This window comes from Oncorhynchus mykiss, chromosome 9 (assembly GCF_057628025.1).
Source record: "Oncorhynchus mykiss isolate SJ-2025 chromosome 9, ASM5762802v1, whole genome shotgun sequence".
Classification (NCBI taxonomy): domain Eukaryota; kingdom Metazoa; phylum Chordata; class Actinopteri; order Salmoniformes; family Salmonidae; genus Oncorhynchus; species Oncorhynchus mykiss.
Genome location: NC_143030.1, coordinates 71,582,932 through 71,598,859, shown reverse-complemented (window position 1 = coordinate 71,598,859; position 15,928 = coordinate 71,582,932). Strand labels below are relative to the sequence as shown.

At 43.1% G+C, this 15,928-nt stretch overlaps 1 protein-coding gene across 4 annotated transcripts; it reads right to left on the bottom strand.

The window, feature by feature from the left end:
- Positions 1 to 9,886, bottom strand: LOC110532709 (myosin light polypeptide 6). Of its 4 annotated transcripts, XM_090185235.1 has the most exons (7): positions 9,537 to 9,867; positions 9,091 to 9,118; positions 8,804 to 8,831; positions 6,965 to 7,108; positions 4,604 to 4,777; positions 3,056 to 3,133; positions 1 to 738 (listed from the first exon to the last, which is right to left on the bottom strand). In XM_090185235.1, exons 4-7 carry the CDS (start codon positions 7,032 to 7,034, stop codon positions 710 to 712), a joined length of 351 nt encoding a protein of 116 aa, XP_090041361.1. In that variant the 5' UTR covers positions 7,035 to 7,108; positions 8,804 to 8,831; positions 9,091 to 9,118; positions 9,537 to 9,867; the 3' UTR covers positions 1 to 709. The 4 variants fall into 4 exon arrangements, with proteins under 4 accessions (XP_090041361.1, XP_021472482.2, XP_090041363.1 ...); XM_021616807.3 differs by lacking the exon at positions 8,804 to 8,831 and having other exon boundaries at positions 9,537 to 9,797; XM_090185237.1 differs by lacking the exon at positions 3,056 to 3,133 and having other exon boundaries at positions 9,537 to 9,625.
- Positions 9,887 to 15,928: the final 6,042 nt, after the last annotated feature.

The window sequence follows — 15,928 nt, the reverse complement described above, 5'->3', positions numbered from 1 at the left end:
TTTCAGTTTTCAAAAAAATATTTTATTTGAATGCTGCAACAATAAAGGGAGAATAAAACAAAAATCCACTGAACATTGCATTTGTACATCAGCATGATTGTATGGCTTCATATACATATTGGCTAACAAACTGCATAGCAATAGGAAGGGAGACATTGCCAGCCAAACAAGACTTCGCTAGCCTGGTCTCAGATCACTTTGTGCTGTCTTGCCAACTACATTGCTGTTTAATGTCATGGCAGAGTTGGCAAGACAGCACATACTGGTCTGGGACCCAGGCCAACAATAATAGGTAATTGGTCACCCACCACCACAACGCGGTCCCTTCCCACTGACTCAGCTAAGCCATGTATTGTATCACAATAATCATTGTCCAAGTGTAGGTATTAAGTAGCCTGGTCCCAAGACAAACAGATCTGGAACCAGATTGAATTGTTTGTATCTGGGAATGTTAATGCAGGTCACGCCAGCAGCACACAAGCGTCTAGTTACATGCAAGTTGGTCTTATTCTTAATTGAAAGAGCCAGGCCATTAACATAGCTTGGGTCATCATGGTCTGAACGTGGGACTGTAAAGGACATGAAGACATAATACAATAAAGGGAGCAGGCAGGAGGAGAGGGATGGAAGCTAGTTGAATATGTACCAGAAATAAAAACAGGGTGAAATAAACTAACAAAGAAAAGGAAGGAATGTTTCTTCTTAATCTTCAACCGCTCATGACCATCCGGACGAGTTCTGTGACGGAGAGAGAGAGATGAGACCGAGAGAGGGAAAGAGAGAGGGAGAGAGATGAGACCGAGAGAGGGAAAGAGAGAGGGAGAGAAATGAGACCGAGAGAGGGAAAGAGAGAGGGAGAGAGATGAGACCGAGAGAGGGAAAGAGAGAGGGAGAGAGATGAGACCGAGAGAGGGAAAGAGAGAGGGAGAGAGATGAGACCGAGAGAGGGAAAGAGAGAGGGAGAGAGATGAGACCGAGAGAGGGAAAGAGAGAGGGAGAGAGATGACAGCCCTCATTTTGACATCAGCACAGACAACTTCCAGGATGACCGTTTCAGACAATGTGTGGAGCGATCGAAAGAGCAGGAGAATTCAATTCTGGATGAGTCGTCAGGCAAGATACAGATCAGGGGGAGACAGATTGGGGGCGCTAAAGTACAGGGAGATCTTAGCTACAGCTTCATTGTAACTCTGTGGTTAACAGGAGTGACTGGTCTACTATGGGAAACATGGTCCAAATGAGCAAAATTATAAAACTATGTAACTACATAATGTGTAAAGTATGAAATGGGGCTTTCACATAAAAACTCCACGGCAAACCAAGGCCTATTTTGGTCCCGCAAAGGTGGTCAAATTACATTAGCATTATCTAGCAAGCTCTGAACACCCAGTAAAACAAACACTCTTGCTCAGCATGTACAGTTGAAGTCGTAAGTTTAAATACACTTAGGTTGGAGTCATTAAAACTCATTTTTCAACCACTCCACTAATTTCTTGTAAACAAACAAATTAACAAAACAACAAAGTCAAGGTATTGGAGTGGCCATCACAAAGCCCTGACCTCAATCCCATAGAAAATCTGTGGGCAGAACTGAAAAAGCGTGTGCTAGCAAGGAGGCCTACAAACCTAGCTGTACACCAGCTCTGTCAGGAGGAATGGGCCAAAATTCACCCAACTTATTGTGGGAAGCTTGTGGAAGGCTACCCAAAACGTTTGACCCAAGTTAAACAATTTAAAGACAATGCTATCAAATACTAATTGAGTGCATGTAAACTTCTGAACCACTGGGAATGTGATGAAAGAAATAAAAACATCACTCTACTATTATCCTGACATTTCACATTCTTAAAATAAAGTGGAGGATCCTAACTGACCTAAGACGGGACATTTTTACTAGAATGAAATGTCAGGAATTGTGAAAAACAGAGTTGAAATGTATTTGGCTAAGGTGTATGTAAACTTCTGACTTCAACTGTACAAACTATCCCTCTAAAAGAGGGAATCTCAATTGTATTTCCTTGATTCCACTCTCCTCAAAACACATTGGAAGACAAGGTCCAAGGTGAGCGGACGCGAGGAATCAAGGACACACTTGAGACCCTCTAGTTCTGTAGACAGATGGGCTGCCCATACACATGCAGAGAGATGAGCATGCCTCAGCATGCTCAGAGTCTCAGTCCACCATGAGTCAAAACCTCCAGTTCAGACCACACAACATCGCTCTCACCAGGCTTTCCCACTGCAAGAGCTTTTATATTTGGCAAAAAAACTTGAACAGCTTGATACTACCAAAAGGGACCCTAGATCAGGAGACACATTCTTACTTTGATTAATAGACAATGTGTGGTACAGTAATGCAAGGACGATCTGTGACTAACAATTTACACCCAGAGTTGATGTTGGGTTACTGTCTTCTAAGAGCTAGTGCGTTCTATGTTCTAGCGCGTAGTTTAGAAGACTAAGCAGGACAGCCTAGGTAGAGCACTGTTATACCCTCTGCAGCCTGACCCGTACCGGCTCTCAGCCCGACACGTGACGAATAAAGGCTGTGGAGAAAGTCACACAGCATGTTACAAACTCTTTGTATTCCCATTCTGGTCCGATCACCCAACAAGACGTTGTGTTGTATTATAGTACTAGCACCACCTCAGTCCAGGTCTTCAGCTGACCGTTTCATCAGTACACAATACCAATATTTGACTACTCAACTGTTAATGCAGACATTTCAATAGTTGGGCATTTAAGCAGGCTCTAAAACAGCTGTGTTTGCATCTTCATTCTGGTACACACTGTAGCCCAGCAAGCTCCCCCCGACAGCTTCTATAGTACATTACCTATCCACACACAGCAAGGAAACATGCACTGTCATGCAAGGGCAGCGGTCCATAACCAGATGAGCTCCCTGGGTTGCACTTAGGTGTTACTTACTGAAGAGGTGTAGTAGTGGTGGTGTAAGGGTTTAGGGTGGTGGGATCATTACATCACATTAACCTAGTCCAGTTATAGCTCATCCTGTTGTCTCCGTCCATCATTCTGTTTTTACTATTTTTCTCACCTTCATAGTTGATACAGCCATTAGCGTCCTCGTGTCCAGTAAGAAGTGTCTCTACCTCCTCCTCCGTCATCTTCTCCCCTGAAAGACAGAGTTATAAAAAGCAAGGAAAATACACTACACGACCAAAAGTATGTGGACACCTGCTCGACAAACATCTCATTCCAAAATCACGTGCTTTAATTGAGTTGGTTGCCCCTTTGCAGCCTCCACTCTTCTGGGAAGGCTTTCCACTAGATGTTGGAACATTGCTGATAGGACTTGCTTCCATTCAGCCACAAGAGCATTAAGTCAGGTCGGGCACTGATGTTGGGCAATTAGGCCTGGCTCGCAGTCAGCGTTCCAATTCATCCCAAAGGTGTTCGATGGGGTTGAGGTCTGGGCTCCGTGCTGGCCAGTCAACTAAACTGTTCCCACAAAGTTGGAAGCACAGAATTGTCTAGAATGTCATTGTATGCTGTAGCGGTAAGGGGCCTTGCCCAAACCATGAAAAACAGTCCCAGACCATTATATTCCTCCTCCACCAAACTTCACAGTTGGCAACATGCATTGGGGCAGGTAGCGTTTTCCTGGCATCCGCCAAACAAGAATTTGTCTGTCGGACTGCCAGATGGTGAAGATTGGTTCTCTGGAGTGATGAATCAGTTTCCACTGATCCAGATTCCAATGGCGGCGAGCTTTACACCACTCCAGCTGACGCTTGGCATTGCGCATAGTGATCTTAAGCTTCTATGCGGCTGCTTGGCCATGGAAACCCATTTCATGAAGCTCCCGACGAACAGTTATTGTGCTGACGTTGCTTCCAGAGGCAGTTTGGAACTGGGTAGTGAGTTTTGCAAACGAGGACAGAGGATTTTTACGCACCATGTGCTTCAGCAATCAGCAGTCAGGTTCTGTGAGCTTGTGTGGCCTACCACTTCGCGGCCGAGCCGTTGTTGCTCCTAGACGTTTTCGCTTCAAAATAACAGCACTTACAGTTGACCGTGGCAGTTCAAGCAGGGCAGAAATTTGAGTTGGAAAGGTGCCACGTTGAATGTCAACTGAGCTCTACAGTAAAGCCATTCCACTGCCAATGGCGTTTGCATGGCTGTGTGCTCGGTGTTATACACCTGTCAGCAACAGGTATGGCTGAAATAGCCAAATCCACTAATTTGAAGGGGTGTCCACATACTTTTGTACATGGTGAATGACATTTAGCAGCCAATTTTATCCAAAGGGACTTGCAGTGCTTATATTTTTGACGTATGGGTGGTGCAGGGAATCAAACCCACTATCCTGGCATTGTAACGGAGCTACAGAAGACAATGTGTAGTGGTGTTCAGTTTGAAAATAACCTTTTACCAGAAAATGTCTGGTTCATGTTACATATTTGTGTTGTGATAAACTGAATCGATTCATCAGAGGAGTCAACCTTGCAGTATATTTTGGCAATCATTTTTAGAATCAACTTCCAAATTAGATTATTTTGATCAGTGATTTAAATCTTGCGGATAAAAACACATTGTAAAAAGATCTCTCTCAGACCTGAAAGAGTAAAAGAATGTAACTAACCTAGTGTGGTGAGGACGTGCCGTAACTCTGCCCCCATTACAGTTCCGTTGCCCTCCTTATCGAAGACACGCAGTCCCTCAACAAAATCCTCAAAGGAGCCCTGGTCCTTATTCTTAGCGATGGCCTGCAGCATAGGAAGGAACTGCTCAAAGTCGAGCATCTTGTGGTTCATCTCTGAAAAAATGTAAATGGAGGAAAATCGATGAATTGATGATATGAATGAACACGGGTATACACCTCACAACCCTTTTAACCCATGAGTCGTCACTGGACAAAAAGGTGGTCAGTGCACCTGATAAGGCCCTTGCTTGTGAAAATTGGAAGAACCCAAATCCAAACAAGTTCTGGTAGAGACATATAGGGGTCAGTAAAGGTTGGCTGTACAAACTAACTCATGTAGACATCTTAGAAAGCACAACCTAAAAACACTTCCTGTTTCTCATTCTTGTAAAAGCTAATTATATGATTTGAGATTCTCAGGGATGCATCGGTGCAATCAGTAGGACACAGAATAAAATATACTTAACAAAAATATAAAAACACAACATGTAAAAAGTTGTTTCATGAGCTGAAATAAAAATGCCAGAAATGTTCCATATGCACAAAAAGCTTATTGTGCTCAAATTGGTTTACATCCCTGTTAGTGAGCATTTCTCCTTTGCCAAGATGATATGCCACACTTGTCAGGTGAATGGATTAAGAAGCTGATTAAACAGCATGATCATTACACCTTGTTCTGGGGACAATAAAAGACTACAGCTGTCTCAAATTTTGAGGGAGTGTGCAATTGGCCTGCTGACTGCAAGTGTAACAGATGTGAAATGGCTAGCTAGTTTGCGGGGTGCGCTCTAATAGCGTTTCAATTGGTGACGTCACTCGGCTCCGAGACCTTGAAGTAGTCGTTTCCCCTTGGGTAATGATGTTTTGTGGGTGTCAGTTGTCGATGTGTGCAGAGGGTGCCTGGTTCGAGCCCAGGTAGGTGCGAGGAGAGGGACGGAAGCTATACGGTTACATTTTTTAAATATCTTTTTTTATTTTACCTTTATTTAACTAGGCAAGTCAGTCAAGAACAAATTCTTATTTACAATGACAGCCTACCGGGGAACAGATTTTTACCTGCTCAGCTCGGGGATTCGATCCAGCAACATTTCGGTTACTGGCCCAACCACTAGGCAATCCAGCTCATAAAGTCATACATATATAGGTAGGAGCTACCGAATGTCATGTTTGGTGATTCTGGACAAGCGAATGTGAACGAGAGACATTGTGTAAATGAACAACGTTTTGACACATGCTTGTCTGAAGGAAGAACAGTACTGGCTCTGGAGCAGCATGTGTACATGCTGTGTATGGGTGGAGTCTGGAGTCGCTAGGCCATCGGGCTTGTCTGCTCTGAGAAGACAGGGGGAGGAGCAGACAGGCTAGAACAGAGGAGAAAAAATGCAAGAAACTCAAGCTGCAGTGGCAGCTGTATAGATAACTCATCCAAAGGGCTTTGACTTCTCAAACACGGCAGAAAGCTAACACAATATGATGCCCCGTCAACTTATCTAAGTAAGTGGCTGAATTAATAACAAGTTAGTTAACACGACCCTTAGGTTTACCTCAGAATTTTTCCTTTTTCAAGCAGAAAAAAGAAGACGCATAAGAAATATCTTGCTGTGTTTTGCAAACAGATATAAAAATGCTTATTGCAATTTCTGTTTGGTATCAAACATTTTGTGCTTCAGTTGCACTTCTTCACTCGATGAGAATTTACCAAAGGGCATTCTACTTTTCTCTGTGTAGCCAGTCTACTTTTCTCCAGTAAAATGCAAGATGAACTTTAAGCAAAAACAATAAGAAATGTAGTTGTAGTTTAAGGTAAACATTAGAAATATGATGGCAATGCATAGTTTTTGCAACAAAAAAACCTTGCTTTTTCATTGTAAGCCCATTTACATGTGGCTGCTAGCCGAATAGAACTACACTTTGTCATCCGATGACAATGAAGCTATTTTCTGCCAAATGTGTTGCAGTAATGTATCTTCTGTGAAGGAAAACTATAGTTACATGTCCCTGATCACTCTGTTGAAGCCAAAAAACACTTCACTTTCAATATAAAAGCGACCCTTGTCAATACACAATTGGACTCACCTGCTACCTGCTTCTCCCGTTGTGCTATTTACTAAAAAACGCGTGACTGTTATGGGGAACTACGGTAAGCTTCATAATGTAAAATAATGTGACGGGGGAAACGGAGAACGCAATCTGCTTTATCTCCCAACTGAAGGTATTTACTTAAAAAGTAGCTACAAATAGTTCAATGACTTCAAATAAATTGTTTCAACAGTACACCTCCCAAGCCTAATTGTATCTCACCTTCAGCCTTGGGGTTACCCAGGACCTTGAGGACCTCAGAGTTGACAGGATTCTGTCCCAACGCCCTCATGACATCACCACACTGACTGTAGCTGATCTTTCCATCACCGGTTCTGTCGAAGAGGAGGAAGGCCTCCTTAAACTCTGGAGGAGGGAGAGAAAGGGACAGGTGAGTGTCTGTCTGTATGACCATCCCTTTTCCTCAATGCCTCACCTCCCTCTCAAGGCTCATTGGAGGAAGGCCAATGGAGGGTCATTGGATCATCTTCTCTAATGAGAGAGGTGAGGATTGGAGGGGAAAAGAAATGAGTGAGTGTATAAAAGATGTTAAAATGGCTGAGGGGGAAAAACAGCAAACATGTTGGAAACTGATAAAGTAGGAGATAGATTGAATGGTACAAAAGAAAATCTGTCCTTATAGTCCAACAACTGATAATGTGCATCACTTCACATAAGTTATTTTAGCTAAAACTGTTAGCTAGCACACACACACACCACACACACACACCTTTGTTCACCAGGTATGTCACTTCACATTAATGTAAATGTATCTACCCAGGATAATTGGGTCCATTGTTAAGGTTAATTGAGTTCAGGGACATAGATGGGTTGGGGGGGGGGGACTGAATTTAAATGGAATTGACCACAACCCTTCAGGGTAGGTCTATGGAATATCCCTTCAGGGTAGGTCTATGGTATATCCCTTCAGGGTAGGTCTATGGAATATCCCTTCAGGGTAGGTCTATGGAATATCCCTTCAGGGTAGGTCTATGGAATATCCCTTCAGGGTAGGTCTATGGAATATCCCTTCAGGGTAGGTCTATGGAATATCCCTTCAGGGTAGGTCTATGGAATATCCCTTCAGGGTAGGTCTATGGAATATCCCTTCAGGGTAGGTCTATGGAATATCCCTTCAGGGTAGGTCTATGGAATATCCCTTCAGGGTAGGTCTATGGAATATCCCTTCAGGGTAGGTCTATGGAATATCCCTTCAGGGTAGGTCTATGGAATATCCCTTCAGGGTAGGTCTATGGAATATCCCTTCAGGGTAGGTCTATGGAATATCCCTTCAGGGTAGGTCTATGGAATATCCCTTCAGGGTAGGTCTATGGAATATCCCTTCAGGGTAGGTCTATGGAATATCCCTTCAGGGTAGGTCTATGGAATATCCCTTCAGGACCCTAGGAGGCAGACAATGGTATGTTGTGGAACTTTTTCCTGTTCTCAGGAATGTGCCAGCCTCTTCGTTCCATTTCCCAACACCATATAAAGGTAGTGGAGGAGAGTGGGAGGGAGAGCTGTATTATGCCAACAATTATTAAACAAGCCAGGGAGGAGAGAGGACCAATCTACTAATCTGTTTCTAACTCCACAAAAGGAAAGGTAACACTCCAGGGGACAAGCTAGTTTCGATAGCATGGAAACGTGTGTGGTACATGGGAATGGTACAACTGGGAATGCATGCAGTTTGATGCAAACTAACTAGTATATGGTATGCAAAAGGAGGATTCTCTGTCTATAGATATGCACCTACACACGAGGTGCCGATTACTACCTCACATACTAGACCTGAGTTTACTAACATGGATAGAAAGTCTGTTTATAGCTATTTTATTCCCAACTATTGACAGGGGGAAAAAACAAACAGGAAATAGACATGACACAACAGCCTAAGCTCACTGAGTGTCTTGAAATATAGCAGTGACACTGTACTTGTAGGCTAACATCTATGGTGTGCCTACCGCAACTGTATCACACCAACAACATGCCTTTCAACACTGTTAGATTAAGGTCCCAGATTTAAGGGCGAAATGTTAGGGTCCTTCACCAATGACTCACCGTGTATTTGATCCAGGTTAAACTCAATCTGGAAAGAACAATCAGTTGCATATGGAGTTTGAGAAAACACAGAGGACAGAAAGGAAATAGTGCTAACTTTGCTACAATAGAGGAATGACAGACAAGGCATAAAGCAGATGAGTCAGACGAGCAAGGAAGAAACATTAAAGTGGCATCTGTCTGAGTTGAGGATTGCAGCATGCAAGAGTTGGTTTAGTTAAAGTTTTGGGAAAGTAACTAGCTACAGTAGTTAGCTAGCTAATCTAGCGAACTAGTTTGTAACTCACCCATGATTTGATCTTCTGAGAAGTCAGACTGTTCAAAGAAAGATTAAGTTAGCTATGATGTTGCTCAACCCTGTGGGCAAGGACCAGTGGTTGCTAGTTAGCCCAGCTAACTAAAGTTAGCTAACTTGACAGACAACTTTCTATCACACCCTTACCTAGTTAGGAACTAGCTACTAGTCAGCAAGAGAAAGACTAACATCTGTGGGACAGTTGGAGACAGGGGTAATTACAGTTACTGGTATATCAACGAGCTAGCGTTACTACTATACAGTAATGGCAAGTAGCTAACCTTGGCTAGCTACGATAACGCTAACTTGCTGGTTCTGCTCAATCAAACTGGCTATCTACTTGTTATCTAGTTCGACAAACAATTCCGAAATAATAATACAATTTCGAGTAGCTAGCTAGATAGCTAACTATTTAATCAGGGTTATTGAAGAACCCACCATATCTGTAGATGTTCGAGTGTGTCGGGAGGTGGAGGAATGTGACAGGTCGGAGGAGAGTGAAATATCAACTAATGCCGCGTTCAAAACCATTGGGAACTCAGGAACTCGAGGATCTCTGACTTCCGACATCAGTGCATTCAAGACAACTGGGAACTCGGAAACAAACGATCTTCGACTTTGAAAATAGTTTGAAACGGTAATTCAACTCGGAATTCCTCTTTCTAGCACTCCCACTTTCCGTCCTGAAGAGCACTGACGTATTCATTTGACCTCTTATTTATCCGAGTTCCCAGTCATGAAAGTGCCATAGCACTAGCACAGCCCCAGCAGTGTTAATTTCGCGTCATAGCTCTGTGCTGCATCTGCGCTGTGCGCATAACTATGGACAGTGCAGCGTTGGAGTGGCCTGTCCATGGTAACACTGTTAGAAGCTGTTATAGGCCTAGGTACACTACTATTGTGTTAAATTTTGGTCTGTGACAAAAATGGTGTTGGATTCCTTAGGTCCATCGATTAGCTCATACCTAGTCAGCCAGGTATGTGGGCCACAACCTGTCTAATTCACCCGATCAATGAGGACGTAGTGCCTTGGGGTGTATACAGTCTAGGGGTTTGTTGACCCTTTTATAAACTCTAGCAACACAGACACATGCTGCCGAGCACTAATTCCAGTGATTGACTTGGGCAGAATCTCACCGGAGCTGAGTACCAAAACCTCACATTTTCTGCTGCTTGAACTCCTGTTCCTATAATTGAATATTGTCTCAAAAGTAGTGGAGCTCCTGCACCTTAATATAAACAGCACCGGCACCCAAAATGAGCACTGGCACCTGTTTCAGTCCAAGTCAAGCACTGACTAATTCTATTGCAAAGTAAGTAGCATTGATGAGAGCGAAGCTATGCATGTTTCACAACAGAGTGACAGTGCTAATGTGGGTGACTGAATATAGCCCTACCAAGTGCCCTGCCCTACCCTTCTTATAATCTTATTCTCAGGATGTACAGTACCAGTCAAAAGTTTGGACACAACTACTAATTCCAGAGTTTTTCTTTATTTTAAAAATGTTCTACAGTGTAGAATAATAGTGAAGACATCAAACTATGAAACAACACATATGGAATCATGTAGTAACCCACAAAAGTGTTAAACAAATCAAAATATATATTTTTTATGTGAGATTCTTCAAAGTAGCCACCCTTTGCCTTATTGACAGCTTTGCACACTCTTGGCATTCTCTCAACCAGCTTCATGAGGTAGTCACCTGGAATGCATTTCAATTAACAGATGTGCCTTGTTCATTTGTGGAATTTCTATCCTTCTTTATGCATTTGAGCTAATCAGTTGTGTTGTGATGTGGTAGGGATAGTATACAGAAGATAGCACTATTTGGTAAAAGACCAAGTCCAAATTACGGCAAGAACAGCTCAAATAAGAAAAGAAAAACAACAGTCAATCATTACTTTAAGACATGAAGGTCAGTCAATCCGGAACAATTAAAGAACTTTGAAAGTTTATTCAAGTGCAGTTGCAACAACCATCAAGCACTATGATGAAACTGACTCTCATGAGGACCGCCATAGGAAAGGAAGACCCAGTGTTACCTCTGCTGCAGAGGATAAGTTAATTCGAGTTAACTGCACCTCAGATTGCAGTCCAAATAAATACTTCACAGAGTTCAAGTAGCAGACACACCTCAACATCAACTGTTCAGAGGAGACTTCATGAATCAGAACCATGGTCAAATTTTGCTGCAAAGAAACCACTACTAAAGGACACCAATAAGAAGAAGAGACTTGCTTGGGCCAAGAAACACGAGCAATGGACATTAGACCGGTGGAAATCTGTCCTTTGATCTGATGAGTCCAAATTTGATATTTTTGGTTCCAACCACCGTGTCTTTGTGAGACGCAGAGTAGGTGAACGGATGATCTCCGCATGTATGGTTCCCGCCGTGAAGCATGGAGGAGGAGGTGTGATGGTGTGGCCGTGCTTTGCTGGTGACACTGACTGTGATTTATTTAGAATTCAAGGCACACTTAACCAGCATGGCTACGACAGCATTCTGCACGAATACACCATCCCATCTGGTTTGCGCTCAGTGGGACTATCATTTGTTTTTCATCAGGACAATGACCCAAAAAACACCTCCAGGGTGTGTAAGGGCAATCTGACCAAGAAGGTGAGTGATGGAGTGCTGCATCAGATGACCTGGCCTCCACAATCACCTGACCTCAACCCAATTGAGATGGTTTTGAATGAGTTGGACCGCAGAGTGAAGAAAAAGCAGCCAATAAGTGCTCAGCATATGTGGGAACTCCTTCAAGACTGTTGGAATAGCATTCCAGGTGCTACTATTTGAGAGAATGCCAAGAGTGTGCAAAGCTGTCATCAAGGCAAAGGGAGGCTACTTAGAAGAATCTCAAATCTAAAATACATTTAGATTTGTTGAACACTTTTTTGCATACTACATGATTCCATATGTGCTATATCATAGTTTTCATGTCTTCGCAAATATTCTACAATGTAGAAAAATAGTAACAAATAAAGAAAAACCCTTGAATTAGTAGGTGTGTCCAAATTGTTGACTGGTACTGGACATATGAAAATGCGGCAGGGTCAAGGTTATATCTCTCCTGGAGAGAACTGAGTGCATTCCCTCCCAGAGGAGGTCAGACAGTCACAGACAGATTCTATTGCACTGCTCTAGTTTTCAACTCATCTTTATCCCACAATGATACTGGTAGTTTGGTTCCTATTAGTCTCTGATTAAACAATTGGAAGAGGATTTGAAAGAGGATTTGTGTCATCTGTTTTGTAAGCACATCATGATATTGAGAAACATAATTTGCGATGCTTTGCAGCTTTACCATTTCCTATGACAAAACAATAGTAATGAATTAAACATTTTCAAAATGGATTGATTGTTTGCATCTCAAGGTATAGACTATCACTCTGCCTACATTTCAGTCTATTATAAGATGGAACATTGGGCTATTTTTAGTACGCCCTATTATAGCCATATTAGTCATCAATGTATTTTTAAGCCTGCATCCCACATTAGCCCTGACAATGCTGTGCACACACACACGCACGCACGCACGCACGCACACACACACACACACACACACACACAGAGAGAGAGCTGGGTGCTGTGGCACTCACCTCCATGGTGCTGGGGTCAAATGGAGAGTCAGAGGGTCGCAGCATCCTGGGTCTCTGCTCTGGAGCTGACCTTGGCTGGGCAGGGTTAGCTGAGGGCAGGCAGGGGAAAGGAGGCCCCAGTCTGGGCTGCTGGGCCACAGGCGATGGAGACTTCTTAATGGACGGTTCTCTTTTAGGGGCCATTGCTGGAGTCCGGAACAGTGCTCATCTATCTTCCTCTCTCTATTTTTTACTCTGGTGGTAACTAATGTGGATGCTGAGAAGAGTGGATGCACAGAGAGAGAGAGAGAGAGAGAGAGAAAGAGAGAGAGATAGAGAGAGAGAGGGAGAGAGAGAGAGAGAGAGAGAGAGAGAGAGAGAGATCAATAGAGATAGGGAGTCAGTCGAGAGAGATAGAGAGAGATAGAGAGAGAAAGAGAGCTATAGAGAGAGAGAGCAAGAGTGCGAGAGAGAGAGAGAGAGCGATGGAAAGAGAGGAATATGGAGAGATCCTGGTTGTATAGAAGAGAAGAACATGTGAGTGAGGCTGAGGCGTAGGAGTGGAGATGAGAGGGAGAGTAGAATGAGGAGGTGGGTGCAGCTAGAGAGAGAAAGCCGAGCTGTATGACTCCAAGCACATGCTTTAATATGGGTTAGAAAGACAGGCGCATGTGTGGGGGAGTCAGTGAGTATGCTTGTTTGTATAAGTGAGCTCAGTATTCAAGTATTATTATACACGTTATTATACACATAAGTGGCATGTGTTTTATCACCAATACACCTGCCACTAATTATATTTTTAAGGGATTTGTGTGTGTTGTGTGTGTGTGTGTGTCTATTTGCGTATTAAAATAAGACTTGATACAGCCAGAAAGCTAATAACAGAATGTTCTATTTTGTAATCTTGAACAATATATGTTCTATTTCGTAGCCAGGTTTTCCCCCCTCGTGCTTCCTTCCTGTTGTTCCTGTAGGGATTCTAAAATTTGACACCGATGCCATGAGAAGAAACTGAGGTCTTTCTCTCTCTGTCTCCCTGTGTGTTTCTCTTTCTCTGTTTCTGTGTTTGTGTGTCTCTCTTGCTCTCTCTCTTGCTCTCTCTCCAGCTACAGTACAGTATTCTATGGAAAGGGCATTGTGTGAAATCGACCATAGATTTGTGCACGATTGAGATACTCTCAAAAACACTGTGCTCAGTGGAAGTGCAAGTTCACCCCTGTGTCGATGATTCATCCTGAAACTGGCTGTGTATTATTCCATAGGATAAGCAGATCATTTATCAAACATGAATATGGTACTAATAAATCATTTTGGGTTCAGCAAGGTGTTCAGGTCACCAAATAATGTAATATAAATTTAACATTTAACTTTCGATGTGACTCGTATTTATTGTATTTTGACCAAAAGTATTTATAGGATTCTGATATAAGTTAATTTACAAAAAATGTATTTTATATGGCATGTGGAAGTAGCTTCTATGGCAGATGAAGTTGACTGCAATCCTGTCGATTGTGAGGATGTGTAATGGCTCTTTATCTGCTTCTTCATTTGACCCATTGCACACAATGTAGTTACCTGCACATACCACTAGATGTCAGTATTGCTCAAGCAGCACTCATGGACCCTGTTAAATAGGAGAGAATAGTTAGGTATTTAGATGAATGCATAGATCATAGAGATCATATGTCATTAGTTTACAGTTATGGCTAATGTAACCTTAATCAGGGCTTAAACCTTCCAGTAATTAAACAAATCCAGTAATTAATTCATGTGTGATGATGACATTGTGATCTGTTGCACAGAAGTGAGCTTATCTCTGAGAGCTCACATCAATTTCACTGTAAATCAAATCAAATCAAATTGTATTTGTCACAACAGGTAGACGTTACAGTGAAATGCTTACTTACAAGACCTTAACCAACAATGCTTAAAGAAGTTTTAAGAAAAAAACATACAAATAAATGTTAAGTAAAACATAGATAAGTAAAAATTTAAAATAGAAAATAAAAGTAACAAATAATTAAACAGCAGCCGTAAAATAATAAGCGAGGCTATATACAGGGGGTACCGGTACAGAGTCAATGATACCCGGGGAGAGGTTATATACAGGGGGTACCGGTACAGAGTCAATGATACCCAGGGAGAGGTTATATACAGGGGGTACCGTTACAGAGTCAATGTAACCCGGGGAGAGGTTATATACAGGGGTACCGGTACAGAGTCAATGTAACCCGGGGAGAGGTTATATACAGGGGGTACCGTTACAGAGTCAATGATACCCGGGGAGAGGTTATATGCAGTGGGTACCGGTACAGAGTCAATGTAACCCGGGGAGAGGTTATATACAGGGGGTACCGGTACAGAGTCAATGATACCCGGGGAGAGGTTATATACAGGGGGTACCGGTACAGAGTCAATGTAACCCGGGAGAGGTTATATACAGAGGGTACCGGTACAGAGTCAATGTAACCCGGGGAGAGGTTATATACAGGGGGTACCGGTACAGAGTCAATGATACCCGGGGAGAGGTTATATACAGGGGGTACCGGTACAGAGTCAATGTAACCCGGGGAGAGGTTATATACAGAGGGTACCGGTACAGAGTCAATTATACCCGGGGAGAGGTTATATACAGGGGGTACCGGTACAGAGTCAATTATACCCGGGGAGAGGTTATATACAGGGGGTACTGGTACAGAGTCAATTATACCCGGGGAGAGGTTATATACAGGGGGTACCGGTACAGAGTCAATGATACCCGGGGAGAGGTTATATACAGGGGGTACCGGTACAGAGTCAATGTAACCCGGGGAGAGGTTATATACAGGGGGTACCGGTACAGAGTCAATGATACCCGGGGAGAGGTTATATACAGGGGGTACCGGTACAGAGTCAATGATACCCAGGGAGAGGTTATATACAGGGGGTACCGTTACAGAGTCAATGTAACCCGGGGAGAGGTTATATACAGGGGTACCGGTACAGAGTCAATGTAACCCGGGGAGAGGTTATATACAGGGGGTACCGTTACAGAGTCAATGATACCCGGGGAGAGGTTATATGCAGTGGGTACCGGTACAGAGTCAATGTAACCCGGGGAGAGGTTATATACAGGGGGTACCGGTACAGAGTCAATGATACCCGGGGAGAGGTTATATACAGGGGGTACCGGTACAGAGTCAATGTAACCCGGGAGAGGTTATATACAGAGGGTACCGGTACAGAGTCAATGTAACCCGGGGAGAGG

Coding starts and splice junctions, on each gene's coding strand:
- LOC110532709 (XM_021616807.3), bottom strand. CDS start 9,668: ATGTCGGAAGTCAGAGATCCTCGAGTTCCTGAGTTCCCAATGGTTTTG. Junction 4,778..6,964: donor GGGTAACCCCAAGGCTGAAG/GTGAGATACAAT, acceptor ACATTTTTTCAG/AGATGAACCACAAGATGCTC. Junction 739..3,055: donor TGGCTGTATCAACTATGAAG/GTGAGAAAAATA, acceptor TCTCCGTCACAG/AACTCGTCCGGATGGTCATG.